Source organism: Lepidochelys kempii, chromosome 27 (assembly GCF_965140285.1).
Source record: "Lepidochelys kempii isolate rLepKem1 chromosome 27, rLepKem1.hap1, whole genome shotgun sequence".
Lineage (NCBI taxonomy): Eukaryota > Metazoa > Chordata > Testudines > Cheloniidae > Lepidochelys > Lepidochelys kempii.
In genome coordinates, this window is record NC_136406.1 from 10,844,311 (window position 1) to 10,860,211 (window position 15,901).

The following is a 15,901-nucleotide window of genomic DNA, read 5'->3' on the forward strand; positions in this document are numbered from 1 at the left end:
CTGGTGGGGAGCCTTTGCTCCGCATCATGGCCAGTTCCTCCAGACTGGGGGGACACATCACGCCCCTTCAAATCCCCATCCCCGCCCAGTGGTGGGGTGAATGAAGAGCGGCTCACTTTGAATGAGGTGCCAGGGATCACACAGGCAGTTCCAGGGTCCTTTATTTGGTTCTCAACACCAGGAATAAATACGCGCAGCCAGCACTTGGCCGTTACCCTGTAGCACCTGGGCACCCCAGTCACGGACCAGGCCCCTGCTGTGCCAGGTGCTGGCCAGACACATGGCTGAATCACTTCCCCCTCCCCCCACACAATCCTCCCCCTAATGTTTCAAGTCACAGAGGATTTGCAATGACACAGACAACATACGCGAACAGAAGCATTTTAGCTACAGCCTGTAAGTGCCGCTACCACCGGAGGGAGGTTGGCCTGTGGCCTCGTCACTCAAGGCCTTTGGCCCTGTCAAGGCTAAGTGATGAGACGCTGCTTGGGGCACCGTGACCTTGTCCAACACCTTGGCCTGGTTTCCACCAGCACAACTGATCCCCGGTTTCCAGCTAGTCTGCACCAGCACTTAACAACGTTACTAGTTTCCTGGCAGTGTGGCCTACCGGCTAGAGAGTGACTGGAGAGTCAGGAGCCCTGGGTTCCATTCCCAGCTCTGCCACTAGTCTACTGGGTAACCTTGGGCAAGTCACTTCACGGCTCTGGGCCTCAGTTTCCCTAGCTTGAAAAATGGGGATGATGACTTGGTCTTTCATAAAGCGCTCTGAGATCTGCTTCTGAAACGCTCTAGCAATGCGCTAGATGTTAGTCTAGAGACCATAGCTGGAAAGAGGCAACGTACTAAACAATCAAATTGGAAGCAGCTAGAGGATGAGGCCTAGCCAGCATGGATTTGTCAAGAATAAATCATAGAATATCAGGGTTGGAAGGGACCCCAGAAGGTCATCTAGTCCAACCCCCTGCTCAAAGCAGGACCAATTCCCAGTTAAATCATCCCAGCCAGGGCTTTGTCAAGCCTGACCTTAAAAACCTCTAAGGAAGGAGATTCTACCACCTCCCTAGGTAATGCATTCCAGTGTTTCACCACCCTCTTAGTGAAAAAGTTTTTCCTAATATCCAATCTAAACCTCCCCCATGCCAAACCAATCATGCCAAACCAACCTCCTTTCCTTCTTCGACTGGGGTACTGGCCTAGTGAACAGCGAGGGTGCATTAGACGTGATATATATTGATTTTAGGAAGGCTTTTGACACAGTCATGCATGACAGTCTCGTAAGCAAACTAGGAAGATGTGGGGTAGATGAAATTACTATATGGTGGGTGTAAAACTGGTTAAAAGCCTGAAGTCAAAGAGTAGTTATCAATGGCTTGCTGTCAAACTGGGAGGATGGATAGTGGGGTCCTGCAGGCGTCTGTCCTAGGGCCAGTACCTGTGTCTCTGATAGTGGAGTGCAGCATTCGCTTATAAAAGTTGTAGCTGACACTAAGCTGGGAGCAAGGGGCCAAGCCCTTCGGAGGACAGGCTTAGAATTCAAAAGGACCTTGTTAAATCAGTGACTTTGATCTGAAATCAACAAGCTGAAACTCAATAAAGACAAGTGCAAAGTACTTCACTTCGGACGTAAAAAAAGCAAATGCACAGCTACAAAATGGGGAGTAGTTGGCTAGGTGGCCGTACTGCTGGAAAGGAGCTGGGATCAATCCTGACTCACACATTGAATATGAAGCCACAAGGTGATGCAGTTGTGAAAAAGGCTAATATCATTCCGGGCTGTAGTAACAGGAGTGTCATACGTACGACACGGGAAGTAACCGCCCTGCTCTTCTCAGGACTGCCGAGGTCTCAGCTGGAGTGCTGTGTCCCGTTTTGGGTGCCACGCTTTATGAAAGATGTGGTCAAACAAAACAGAATCCAGAGGAGAGCAACAAAAACGATCAAAGGTTTAGAAAACCTGACCTGTGAGGAAAGGTTAAAAAAGACTGAGAAAGTTTAGTCTTGCGAAAAGAAGACTGAGGCGAGACCTGACAACAGTCATCAAATATGTCAAGGGCTGTTACAAAGAGGATGGGGATCCACTGTTCTCCATGTCCACGGAAGGTAGGACAAGAAGTGATGGCTGCATCTGCAGCCAGGGAGATTAAGGTTAGATATTAGGGAAAGCTTTCTAACTCTCAGGGTAGTGGAGCTCTGGAACAGGCTTCCAAGGGAGGTTGTGGAACCCCGTCATTGTAGATTTTTAAGAACAGGTTGGACAAATGCCTATCAGAGATGGTCTAGGCGTACTTGGTCCTCTCTGAGCACGGGGGACTGGACTAGATCAGTGTTTCTCAATGCCCGGTCCATGGACTGGTGCCAGTCCCTGAGAGCTCCCTGCCTTTAGGAAGGCAGCAAGATGGTCCCTGGTATCAAAAAGGCTGAGAAACACTGGACTAGATGACCCCTTGAGGTCCCTTCCAGACCCATATTTCTAGGAGCCTATGGTAGTCGCAATGCAGCTGGAGAATAGAGTACCACATTTTCTAGTGCGGATGCACCCATTGCATTCACACACAACTGTCCCAACCATTGGATGCCCAGGACGAGGTCTTCAGTACCAGCCAGAACAGTTTCTCTGCAGTCCAGACAGGAAGCTACCAATGTTGGAGCCACAGGGGGCCAGCTAGTCCTCCAAACAGCCCACCTTGCGACACACTGCCTCGTGTTAGGGTCTTACCCAAGACCCCTTTCTCCCAGCACAGATAAACCTCCTTGATGCTAATGCTCAAGAGGCCAGATTCAAGCTGCTGGTTTATTTGGATCCTTCTCACATGAGGCCCCATCTAAGCCAGAGGAGAACCTGCATTAGCCAAAGCAGGGCTAAGTAACTGAGCTTTCCAGCAAGGTGTTCTAGCCAATGCAATCCTCCTCTAGCCCAGAGCCAGCTGCTCTCATGCACAGCCGCACTGACACACGGGGCTGAACCAGCAGACGGGAGAACAGCATTTGGCCTCTGTTGCATCTAATGACGCTGGAGGCTGGGAGGAGGGATGCTGCTACTTGCTGGGAGATTTAGTTTACATGCCTGCGGGTAGTTCCAGCCACGCCCCCTAGGGTGAGTGACCCACCGTCTGTGTGGGTCACTGATGCACCGGACGTGCTACTCGGAGCGTGGCCGGGTCTGCGTGAGAGGGAGTGACCGGACCAGCCATGGAACAAGCGCCACCACCACCCATGGGAAGCTGGCGTATTTCAGAAAGTTCAGGCCATACCACAGGCCGACCTTCTCCGGCTGTGCCGTGTTGTTCAGGCCCTGAAGGGCGGCGAGGGCCAGGCCGGCACCCGCGGCTCGCTGCTTCCAGCCGGGTCTCTCGTGCCTCAGCTGGGCGTAGAGGGAGGAGTGGGTGGCCAGCCCCAGGCCCAAGGCTGAGGCTGTGTCCCGGCACAGCGACGCGAAGGGCCTCGTGTCTACGCGGATCCACTCCGGGTTCAAGCACCACTTAGTGGCCAGGTGAATTGACCTAGACGAGCGGTAGAGAAATGTCAGCGCCTGAAAGCTCTTCGCGAAGGGCCCCGGCAGTAACTGGCATGGCGAGAGGCCCTGCCACCCCAGCTCTGAGCTTGTCAGGCCTGCTCAGCCCTGAGGAATTGGCCAGCCCTCCTGTGAGTAATTCAGTAGGACAGCTGGAGTCCACATTGAACCTGGGCCTTAGGGCAGTGCCAGAGAGGGGCTTTCTTCCAGCCCCTTCCCCCTCTGGGGTCATAAAAGGTCCTGTCAGAGGGGAACTGGCCCTTTAAGAGAGTGCAGGGTCCTGAGGACCTATGACTGATTAGCTGCCTCCCACATGGGCTTAAAAGGGGGTACCTGGGCCCCAGAGGGTGGAGTCCTGGAGAGTCAGAGCTGCCAAGGAAGAGCAAGGAAAGGGCCACGGGAAAGACAGGGAAGCTGCAGAGAGCAGAAAGCTCTGCAGGCCCTTCCTGGGACTAGGGAGAAATTTCTAAGACCAGCTGAGGGGCGACCAGCTGACCTTCCTGAGCTGCAGAGCCAGTGCCGGGGGGCTGAGGGCTAGGAGACCAGTGGAGTAGCTAGCTGAATGACCCTCCTGCCCTGAAGAGCCAGAGCTGGATGGCTGAGAAGGGCTGAGCTGTTGGTCTGTGTTCTGAATAAATTATGCCCAGAGGTGGCTCCTTGAATTGGGCCAGGAAAGAGCCTGTGCTCTTCTTAGACCTGGACCAAGGGGATGCTGAGGCAGACGCACCGGTGGTGTGCCTGCCTGCCTGCCGCAGAGTGGCCCAGGCAGGGCCCCCTTGGCGCCACTCCCCAAGGCACTTTCAAAGAGAGTGGGTGTTATCCTGGTCCCTGGGCACGTTCTCTCTTGGGCAATTCTGCCTCCCTCAGCTGGAGTGACTGTGTCGCACCCCGGAGGAAGGGCGGGGATTCCTGTGCATAAAGCCCTGGGGGAAGGAAGATGCCACAGGAAGGTAAGTTGCCAGTAACCTGAGGAGCAAGAACCCGGTGGGTTTGTCTGCCAGGGTCCTGCAGCCGGTCAGGCCACACTGGGCCTGGGTCTCTCCAATCAGGAAGCTGTGCAAAGGGACCCTCTTCCCGTGAGACGCTCACCAGTCGATGTCCACGCCAAGAGCGACCATGCTCCAGTACAGCCCAATGGCGCCCAGCAGCAGGGCCAGCGAAGTGGCAAGGTAGAAACTCAGCTTCCTCTCTGCGGGGACGCGGGCCTCCAGCATCCAGCCCAGGGCGGCTCCTAGGCAGCAAAGAGACGCAGGGCAGAAGGGCAGGGAGTCTTGGCCGGCAGCAGCCTGAGGACTGGGACAGTGAGGAAGGGGCTGTAGCTTGAGCAGAGACTGATGCTGCCCGGCAGTGAGGGAGGAGGGTGCTGGCCACAGGTCCCTGCCGATGAGGGGAAAGAGGGCTCAGACACCACCAGCTGAGTGGGTCCTGAGGAGCTGATGGTTGCTGGATTCCCGCTGCTCGGGTCAGCTGGGGCTCAAGGTGACGGCTCACACAGGGAGGGGTAAGTGTAACCCACTGCCTGCCATCCGCCAAACCTGCTGGAGCTGTGCTGGCCATCGAGGGTGGGCTCGGAGAGGGGAGGGTTAGCAGACTCTTAGGGCCCAACAGCCCCAAGCGGATGATTGCAGTGATCTACCTGAGCCTGATGGCGGCAGGGCAGATGGATGTGCCCCAGCGGGAGAGGCGCTAGCCAGATCCCTTCAGGGACAGCAGCTGCCTCCTGAGGACAAGTCTCCCACCTGTGCAGCCTCCTCTCCCACGAGACCCCGGTGGCACCCTCCTCACTGGGGCTTAGAGCAGGCTTGCGGCAAGGCTGCAGGCTAACTTGGCCAGACCAGCGTGACCAGGGCCAGATCACATGGAAACCGAGTAGAAAAGCCGTGCTGGGACCTAGGCCAGACCACGCTGGTGCCAGCCACGAGGGCCTGCCAAACGGCTCGGCTAGTACAGCCCCCAGCCCAGATGGGGCCAGTGTCTGAACGCAGTCACCACCTCCTTTCCTCTGGGTGACAGCCAGACAGCCTCCTCCCTCTGCCTGCCAGGCCCGAAGCATGCCAGGCCCACCACTCTCCCAGCCTCCCCCGGATCTACTAACCAGCCACAATGCCGCCCAACACCTGGTGGGGGAAGTGTGCCAGGATGAAGATGCGTGAGAGCCCCACAGCCAGCAGGAGGCAAAAGTAGACCACGAAGGGGGTTAGCTTCACCAGCCAGCTGTTGGGGGAGGAAAAGTAGACCACGAAGGGGGTAAGTCCAGGTACGTACCACCAGGGTACCTGAGCACTGCACGGTTCGGTCCTAGTCACCAGCGAGTCTGATCCCCTTTGCCCTGCACCGTGAGCAGTCACTTGCACTGTGACAGGCGTTCTGAACGCTCTGTGCTGGCGGGAGCGACCGTGTGAGGTACAGGGCGCTGGAGAATTGGGCCAAAGAAGAGGGGCAAAAACGCTTATACGTGAGGCAAAAAAAGAGAGTCGAAGGGGAGCAGGAAACTACAACAAACCGGTGAATTTTTAGCAGAGATTTTTCTTGGGTTTGTGGGAATTGCCCCCAATTTTTCAGAGGGTTGTTTTCTTTTTTGCAATAGTCGCTCACAGCGGGACAGGGGCACGTGGCCAAAGGACAAGTGCTACATTTCCTGGAAATGGTCCCATTTTTGCCAGGGGCTTCCCAGTCACTCACTAAAACCCTGTATGATACAGCGTGGCCAGAAGGCAGTAGGAGAATGATCTAGGAGAGAGATGTAAGTCCCAGGATAAGGAGAAGCCTTATTCCCTGTAGAGGGAAGAAAGGTTTCTATAGATTAATTAAAAGCACCTGAAGCCAATTAGAGCACCTGAAGCTAGTCACCTGATTAAAACCACCCTGCTTCAATCAGCCAGGGGAAGGAGTTGGAGCAGAGTGCAATCTGGAGGAGTTGAAGTAGAGGAGAGTTTGGAGAAGTGCTGTGGCTAGCTAGAAAACCAAGACCCTAGGTAAAAAGACACCCGGCTTGTGCAGAGAGAGGGGGCAGGAAGCCCCACAAGCTGAAGAGCAGGAGAGGGAAGTAGCCCAGGGGAAAGAAGCACTAGTTCAAGTGGTTTACCATTACCCCTAGGGCCCCTGCGCTGGGACCTGGAGTAGAGGGCGGGCCTGGGTCCCTCCCTCTCCACTCCCCTTCTCTGGGTTATTAGTGGGACAGTAGATACACTAGTTCGGGGCAGGAAACTGCACCCTGAACCCCCCTCCAAGAACGGGAAGCGCGGGACCCATCGTAAATCATACCGGCAATTTGCTACACCTGTCTTGGGCCCCAAGCCAGCAAAACATGAACGCCCAGATTTGGAAGGTATTTCGGTGATGCTGCACTGAGTGGTGTGATGCCCAACAAATTTGGGAGCCTTAAGCCTCCTTTTCAAAAGGGATGTAGGCACTTAGCCCAGACTTAAGGCTCCTAAATCAGTTGGGCACTGCAACGCTGAGTGCAGCAATGCCTAAATACCTTTAAATATCTGGGCCTTAAGCCCTTGGTTAAGTCCCTCCCTGCTCAGCAAAGCTCTTATGCACATGCTTATCTGTGGATGCACGTTCAAGTAGATTTAAGTGCTCCCTGAACAGCTAGGCACACGTATAAATGTTTTGCTGAACAGGGACCGCCTGCTGAATCGGGGCTTAGTTTAATAATACAATTAGCTAACATGGTATTAAGCCCTTCCTAGCACCTAGTGGAGACAGGGTTTAACACCTTTCAGACACGCTGGGTTTAACTACTACTAGCGGTGACAGATGCAATGTTTTGGCAGCATGGAATACAGCACGATCGCTCTCCCGTTAGGCCAGGAAAACAATTGCTAGGCGGCCCATGAAGCTACACGACAGTCTCGGAATATTCCATATGGCCGTAGCATCTGTCACATCTCAATATAATCGTCTTTGAACATTCCGTGCTTCCAACGCATTGCATCTCTCACCCCAGCAATTGCATTTTTAGACACCCGGGGGACAGATTCTTCGCTGGCCTGGACAGCACGAGCTGGGGATGAAATGCTACCAGATCTGAATGGCTGTAGCTTTCCACCTGCTTTGCACCTATGATGACAAAACATTGGGGGCAATGAAGCCTCGGGCCCTAGGGGACTGATCCTGATTGGGGGGCTCAGGGCACTACTGTAGCACTAATTATAAATATAACCAATAGGGTAATAGTTGACCCATTGGAATAGGACATGCCGCAGGCTAGATCTGTACAGCAGGGCTCAGCTGTGTTACGACAGCCTCCAGGCAAATGCCCACCCTGCCAACAGTGGGGTGTCGGGGAACTGCCCGTCCCAGGACCCCTGCGGTACCTACCTAGTGGAGTGTTGGGATGCCAATGCCGTGAGAGCAGTGGCGATGGGCCACAAGGCTGCCCCTGTGATCATGCAATGGCCGGAGGGGCTACCTGCATAAAGGGAACACGAGAGATTAAATAATTTTCCTGCCTGTATCTGTGAGAGGATAGTTAGGATCTGGAGGTAGCATGGCCTAGTGGGTAGGGCATTGGACTAAGACTCAGGAGACCTGGATTCTATTTCCAACTCGGCAGGGGGACCATGGAGTGGGGGGGGAGCAAGTGTGCGCCTCAGTTTCCCCATCTATGAAATAAGAGAAAATGACACTGACCTACTTCGTAAGGTGCTGTGAGATCTACTGATGAAATGTGCCAGGAAAGAGCTGAGTGTTAGTCGTCTCCTTGGGGAACGAAGGGGTACTGACCCATTCGGCAAGACTGTTTGTAACCAAAAGTCACACAGCCAGTCTGGCCCCCAGTAAAATCCATCGGCCTGTGCTGAAACCACCACTGCTAGGGACTCCTGGCCAGATCCTCAGCTGGTGAAAACTGGAGTAGCGCCCCAACAGAGGGGCTGGCCCTCACAGTCTTATTCTCTGCTCACTTAACACCAGTGTAAACAGGGAGTAGCTTCAGGGAAGTGGCTAGCGTTACCCAAGTATGAGAGGGGAACTGAGCCCAGAGAAAGGTGGCAGTATCAAGGAGATCACAGTACTATAAAATGCTGTATTCAAGCTGCATTGTTTCTATGACTTAGATCTGGGCGGACTTCTGGGTTCTGTGGCTGGTGCATTACCCTGCGCCCCCCTCACTATAACGTCATGGGAAAGGTGTGGTCAAGAATGGCCTCAGGTCTCCCGCTCTTCTGGTTGCTGGCACTCAAAGTTCTCATTGCATGAGTATCCACACCCCAGATGCATGGAAATAGAACCTTCCTTAGAGCCATCTGCCCTCGTGGGCTGGCACCCAGCCACCGGGGCAGGAGACTGGGGCTTCACGGGGCAGAGGGGAGGGAATGGTGATCCCAGGAAAAGGAGCTGGAGGCTGGACTTTCAGGGCAAGGGGGAAGTCAGGCTGGGAAAATCAAGCAAGATTCCCCTTCATTCCACTGCCTGCTGTCAGACAGCAGACCTTCCCAGGGATTTCCTGGCCTAGAAGCAGGCAGTGATATTTATTACTTGCCAGTGTTGATGGCACAGATTTCACTTCCCACCGTTCACTAATGTGTTCTGCTGAGAATCACAGGCTAATTAATGGCCTTACAGCTGAGCTCTGTCTCTCCTGTGCCATGATCCAACTGACTGGTTACTTAAGGCTGGGGCACTGTCTGTGCTGTCCCATCTCCAAGGCCTGGACAAAGTGGGCTGCAGAACAACACGTTGAGCACTGTCAGTCCACCAATGCAGACGGGGCCTGCAGCCGGCCACATTCTGTAGATGCCCAGGGCCCGGCAATATCCTCCTCGCAGATGGCATGAGCCCTCTGACGACAGTGGGAGTCGGATCAGGCCCCGAGAGCCCATTGCCGCTTAGTCCTCAGAAATCAAAGTGGATCTGAGGCTACCTTTGTGTAACTAGCCACCCAAGAGACTAGGAAGGAGTTTGTGTGCGTCCCATTAGAAATCCCCTCTGGCCTCCTTTTAGGACTGCCTCTTACACAACAACCAACAACAATGACCTCATTGATTGCCCTCTTCATCTGTAAAAAGAACAGGAGTACTTGCGGCACCTTAGAGACTAACAAACTTATTTGAGCATAAGCTTTCATGGGCTACGGCCCACTTCATTGGCTGCATGCAGTGGAAAATACAGTAGGACGGTTTTATATAGCAGAGAACATGAAACAATGGGTGTTAACTCTTGTTATAGAGTGCATGGTAACACCCATTGTTTCATGTTCTCTGCTATATAAAACCGTCCTACTGTATTTTCCACTGCATGCAGCCGATGAAGTGGGCTGTAGCCCACGAAAGCTTATGCTCAAATAAATTTGTTAGTCTCTAAGGTGCCGCAAGTACTCCTTTTCTTTTTGCAGATACAGACTAACATAGCTATTACTCTGAAACCTCTTCATCTGTGGATCTCAAGGCACTTTACAAAAGGAGAGTAGGAATCCTCATGGCCATTTTACAGATGGGGAAACTGACGCAGTGGGAGGTTAAGTGGGCAGGCCTTCCGTAATGAGGGGACTCGGCTTCCAGTGATGGTACAGGGGTGTCAATCAGCTGTCCTGGCCAAATTCCAATGCTGAGTGTTGCCTTCTGCTTCCCTAAATTCCTTCTGCAGTTTCAATTCAGTACCACATGCTTCACTTCCCATCCTGAACTCTTATGTAACAAAGCTATGCACTGTTAATCAGCCGCCACGTTCCCCCCTCAGAGGGGACTGCATGTCAGTGGTTGGTAATGTGATTCCTGTATATGTGCACGTGCTGAAAAGCACTTTGCAATCCTTTGGGAGGAAGGGGCTAATGGGAATATAGGACACTGCTGTTAAGAGCGGTGGTACTTTCCAGAGACATACATACTGAAACTTTAGCCATCTTAATAACCAACCTGGCCCTGTTTCACAGGAGACAGGGAACTGGCGAAGCAGGACCTTTTCCTTGCTGGAGAGTCCAGATTCATAGACCCACCAGAATGGCCGTTCACCAAACAAGAACCTAGGGGCAGAAAGAGGAGACAGAGCTGTGAAGGCTAAAAAACAAAATGCCCAAGTCTCCCAGAAGCCACATCCTCTCTGGAGCCAATAGCCCCATGGGACACAGTTGAGGGCAAAGCCTGATCCATAACTTAGGGTACATCAGGGCTGATATGTGACCTCAGTGCTGGCCAGGTCCTTTCCCTCTAGATGGCTGGGGAAGCAGGTCAGCTGATTCTGGTTCCTGGTTTTGATAAGTCTGCCCAGTCAGCAGGCCTGTGGCCATTGCCCAGGGATCTCCCAGCAGCACACGGCCTGGCATATGAGCCGATCTGTTCCGACTGACACCCAAGTAACTCCACTGGCGGTAGCAGAGTAACGCTGGGTCTGCACCAGTGTGACTGAGCTCAGGATCCGGCTGCGCGTGCCTGTGGTTGCTATTTGCTGGGTTATTAAGAGAACGCCTGAAGGTTATAAAAGGAGTAGGAAGGGAGTGGAGAGGAGCAGAGGAAGAGAGAGAGTAGAAAAGAGGAACGTAGGGAAATAGAGACGAGCTAGGTGATATTTATGGGCTGTGTGGGCCTGACCCATAGCCCACTGAAGTCAATGGAGCATCCTATTTTGATGGGAATAGGATTGGGCCTGACTCAAAGCTCAGCAGAGTCAATGGACAGCCTCCCATTGATTCCTATGGGCTTTGAGTCAGTTCTAAGACCATATATAAAGCGGGGAGGAGCATACACTGCTTCAGACCTTCCATGGCTCTTGGCAGCGCTGGGTGCCACTGAAGTCCTGAGCCTCTTTGACCCCCACACTCTTTGCTCCTTGGAGAGCACAGCCACCTGTCCAGGAGCATTAAAGTCGGGTGAGGTGGCAGGAGCAGGGCCCTGTAATCATGATGACTTTTCTAACTGCTGTTGCTGCACTTTCCACCTGGGATCTGGAGTCACGCTTGGATCTTTCTGCCTCTGCCATTGCTGTTAGTAATAAAGATCCCACAGCTGGGATTTACCTGATGCATCTGTCTTGAGGCAGAAACAGCCTCTGGCTCACTCTCCCACAGTTGGGCTAATGGGAGTGGGTACTTTTAAGTGGCAATAGAACATAGGAGTGTAGGAACTGCTACAATGGATCAGACTGGTGGATCCATCCAGTTTCCCCGCTTGGATGGTGGGCAATTCTGGATGCTTCAGAAGACGAAACCATGCAGTGAGCAGATTTTATTTTTTAAGGGGAAGCACATGATTTGGCAGGGAGTGGCTTTGTCTCACTCTGCTTCCTTATTGCAGGAGCAGTGACTCATGCTTCCCGTAAAAGTGGCGATGCCGGCAAGACAGCGTGTGCCTTACTCAGTTTTCCTAGAACAACATAAAAACCGATCACTGGGAAGATGGGTTTCATTAGTAATAACATCCTGAGCACATGGGTCTCTTGGTCCAGTAAGTCTGCTACCTGGGGCAGTGCAGGGGATTCTGCCCCTGAGCTGTGTACGTGTCTATCGGAATGTCTTGGAAGAGACCTTTTCTCACCATTTAGCCACTATATTGAGCCACTCGGAGATTAAACCGATCCACAGCACTGCCACCCCGACCTTCCGGTCCAGAAAATACGCCAGGGGGAAAAAGACGATGAAGATACATTTGGGATCGGCCAGGCAGGTCACCCAAAGCCAGAACCTCTCCAGCCAGGGCGGCCCGGACTGCAGCCTCTCGGCAAACAGAACTCCGCTGCTGTATAAGGCGTCCATGACGGCGAGGCTGAAAGGACAGGGGAGAGCGTTAGCCTGGCCTGGACCCGCGACCGGGCGCAAGTTGCGCCCGCCACGGCATGGGGCGCAACTTTAAGCCCCCCCCCCCCCCCCCCCAGTTTGTGTGACACGGGGGAGGGGGTGCGTGCCTGGGCTGAGGCAGAACAAGGGGCCGGGCTGATGTCTAGGTCCCTCTGTATCCTATCTCTACCTGCCACCGTATTTACCACTCCTCCTAGTTTAGTATCATCCGCAAATTTGCTGAGAGTGAATTCCACACCATCCTCCAGATCATTTATGAAGATATTGAACAAAACCGGCCCCAGGACTGACCCTTGGGGCACTCCTCTTGATACTGGCTGCCAACTAGACATGGAGCCATTGATCACTACCCGTTGAGCCCGACAATCTAGCCAACTTTCTACCCACCTTATAGTGCATTCATCCAGCCCATACTTCTTTAACTTGCTGACAAGAATACTGTGGCAAATTGGAGGATTGGGCCAAAAGGAATCTGATGAGGTTCAACAAGGATAAGTGCAGGGTCCTGCACTTAGGATGGAAGAATCCAATGCACCGCTACAGAGTAGGGACCGAATGACTAGGCAGCAGTTCTGCGGAAAAGGACCTAGGGGTGACAGTAGATGAGAAGCTGGATATGAGTCAGCAGTGTGCCCTTGTTGCCAAGAAGGCCAATGGCATTTTGGGATGTATAAGTAGGGGCATAGCCAGCAGATCGAGGGACGTGATCGTTCCCCTCTATTCGACATTGCTGAGGCCTCATCTGGAGTACTGTGTCCAGTTTTGGGCCCCACACTACAAGAAGGAGAGACTGAGGGAGAGGCTGAGGGAACTGGGATTTAGTCTGCAGAAGAGAAGAATCATAGAATCATAGAATATCAGGGTTGGAAGGGACCCCAGAAGGTCATCTAGTCCAACCCCCTGCTCGAAGCAGGACCAATCCCCAATTAAATCATCCCAGCCAGGGCTTTGTCAAGCCTGACCTTAAAAACCTCTAAGGAAGGAGATTCTACCACCTCCCTAGGTAACGCATTCCAGTGTTTCACCACCCTCTTAGTGAAAAAGTTTTTCCTAATATCCAATCTAAACCTCCCCCACTGCAACTTGAGACCATTACTCCTCGTTCTGTCATCTGCTACCATTGAGAACAGTCTAGATCCATCCTCTTTGGATCCACCTTTCAGGTAGTTAAAAGCAGCTATCAAATCCCCCCTCATTCTTCTCTTCTGCAGGCTAAACAATCCCAGCTCCCTCAGCCTCTCCTCATAAGTCATGTGTTCCAGTCCCCTAATCATTTTTGTTGCCCTTCGCTGGACTCTCTCCAATTTATCCACATCCTTCTTGAAGTGTGGGGCCCAAAACTGGACACAGTACTCCAGATGAGGCCTCACCAATGTCGAATAGAGGGGAACGATCACGTCCTTCGATCTGCTCGCTATGCTCCTACTTATACATCCCAAAATGCCATTGGCCTTCTTGGCAACAAGGGCACACTGCTGACTCATATCCAGCTTCTCGTCCACTGTAACCCCTAGGTCCTTTTCCGCAGAACTGCTGCCTAGCCATTCGGTCCCTAGTCTGTAGCTGTGCATTGGGTTCATCCGTCCTAAGTGCAGGACCCTGCACTTATCCTTATTGAACCTCATCAGATTTCTTTTGGCCCAATCCTCCAATTTGTCTAGGTCCTTCTGTATCCTATCCCTCCCCTCCAGCGTATCTACCACTCCTCCCAGTTTAGTATCATCCGCAAATTTGCTGAGAGTGCAATCCACACCATCCTCCAGATCATTTATGAAGATATTGAACAAAACCGGCCCCAGGACCGACCCCTGGGGCACTCCACTTGATACCAGCTGCCAACTAGACATGGAGCCATTGATCACTACCTGTTGAGCTCGACAATCTAGCCAGCTTTCTACCCACCTTATAGTGCATTCATCCAGCCCATACTTCCTTAACTTGCTGACAAGAATACTGTGGGAATTTGGGGGGGAATGAGGGGGGATTTGATAGCTGCTTTCAACTACCTGAGAGGTGGTTCCAAAGAGGATGGTTCTAGACTAGTCTCAGTGGTGGAAGAGGACAGAACGAGGAGTAATGGTCTCAAGTTGCAGTGGGGGAGGTTTAGATTGGATATTAGGAAAAACTTTTTCACTAGGAGGGTGGTGAAACACTGGAATGCGTTACCTAGGGAGGTGGTGGAATCTCCTTCCCTAGAAGTTTTTAAGGTCAGGCTTGACAAAGCCCTGGCTGGGATGATTTAATTGGGGATCGGTCCTGCTTTGAGCAGGGGGTTGGACTAGATGACCTCCTGAGGTCCCTTCCAACCCTGATCTTCTATGATTCTATGATGAGAAAACAGGTGCCCCCGAGGGACAGGGAAGCCTGCCCCCCCCCACCCCCTTCCCTTGAGACTTCCCCTTTAAGGCGGGGGGAGGGGCACCCGAGACAGGGAAGCCCGGCCCCCCTCACACCTCTCCCTCCCCCAAACCTTCCCCTTTCGCGCATTTCCTCCTCCAAGGGGCTCACGGGGCCTGTCCCACCCCCCTCCCCCAACGAGCCGCGTGAGGCTGACGCAGGACTCGAACCCGGCTCTCCCGAGCCCCCTCACCCCCCCGGCTCGTGCCCTAACCACCGGGCCGCCCGAGCCCCCGCCCCCGCCTTTGAGTCCTTCCCCCCCCCCAGCCCGCGCGCCGCGCCACTAAGTCCTTCCCCGCCGCCCCGTTACCCGGCAGCTCCCGGATGATGACGCTCCCGCTCGGGCTGCGCGCCCCCTGCCCCGCGCCTACATTTCCCAGAGGCCTCAGCGGCCGCCGGGGTTCTCCGGGGAGGAGGCGGGGCCGCAGCGGGTGCGCCACGCGCGCTCTCTGCCCCCGCCGGGGCCCGGCTGGGTGGCCGGCCGCGCCCCTCCGCCCGCCTCGTCCTCTTCCCGCCCCCGCCCCCGCCTCGTCCTCTCCTCCTGTGCCCCGGATGTCCCGTCCCACGGCCCCTAAGTCAGCTCCTGGACCCAAATCCAACGCCTGCCCCCCCCAGTCCCACCTGTAGCCCCCCCCAGCAGTCATCCCACCTTGTAGCCCCCCCCTCCTTCCAGATGCATCCCCTAAACTAGCGCAGATCCCACTGACCTCTTTCTCCTTATGCCCCACTCCTACCTGTATCCCAAATCTCCCCCCTCTCCACCCTGTTTCCCTCCCTACGCCCCAACCCTACCCGCTATATCCCTCCCGTGCCCCACTCCCAGCCTCCCTCCTCCCCTGTACCTCCAAACCCACACCATGCACCCCCTGCATTTAGAGTGACCAGCTAGCAAGTGTGAAAAATTGGGACAGGGAATGGGGGGTAATAGGTACCTCTATAAGACAAAGCCCCAAAGATCGGGACAGTCCCTATAGAATTGGGACATCTGGTCACCCTGCCCACATTTATAATCTCATTCTCTAACCTGGGCCCTCAATCCCATATAGCCTGCTGTTACTCCCGTGCCTGAGTCAATGTGCCTTCAGTTCCATCTTGTTCAAACCAGGGGATCGCACCACCATGTTGCGTGACGGACACTTGACAAAATTACCATACTTAGTGACCGACGGACGGACAGACGGACGGGGGTTGTCATTCAGAGTCATTCAATGTTTCTTGAAAAATTACCACGGACCTGAAAATTTTTACCACGG

General features: G+C 53.7%; 1 protein-coding gene across 3 annotated transcripts; it reads right to left on the reverse strand.

Moving 5' to 3' along the window:
• Window positions 1-143: 143 nt before the first annotated feature.
• Window positions 144-15,117, reverse strand: G6PC3 (glucose-6-phosphatase catalytic subunit 3). 3 transcript variants are annotated; one of them, XM_073325933.2, is made up of 8 exons: window positions 14,959-15,117; window positions 12,639-12,837; window positions 11,992-12,219; window positions 10,378-10,484; window positions 7,844-7,934; window positions 5,610-5,728; window positions 4,604-4,745; window positions 144-3,503 (listed from the first exon to the last, which is right to left on the reverse strand). In XM_073325933.2, the coding sequence occupies exons 3-8, from the start codon at window positions 12,207-12,209 to the stop codon at window positions 3,143-3,145; spliced, it is 1,038 nt and encodes a 345-aa protein (XP_073182034.2). In that variant the 5' UTR covers window positions 12,210-12,219; window positions 12,639-12,837; window positions 14,959-15,117; the 3' UTR covers window positions 144-3,142. The 3 variants fall into 3 exon arrangements, with proteins under 3 accessions (XP_073182034.2, XP_073182036.2, XP_073182037.2); XM_073325935.2 differs by having other exon boundaries at window positions 12,639-12,861; XM_073325936.2 differs by lacking the exon at window positions 12,639-12,837.
• Between the last annotated feature and the right edge of the window lie 784 nt (window positions 15,118-15,901).

Coding starts and splice junctions, on each gene's coding strand:
- G6PC3 (XM_073325936.2), bottom strand. CDS start 12,209: ATGGACGCCTTATACAGCAGCGGAGTTCTGTTTGCCGAGAGGCTGCAG. Junction 4,746..5,609: donor GTTGGGCGGCATTGTGGCTG/GTTAGTAGATCC, acceptor TTTGCTGCCTAG/GAGCCGCCCTGGGCTGGATG. Junction 3,504..4,603: donor CTTGGCGTGGACATCGACTG/GTGAGCGTCTCA, acceptor CCGCTCGTCTAG/GTCAATTCACCTGGCCACTA.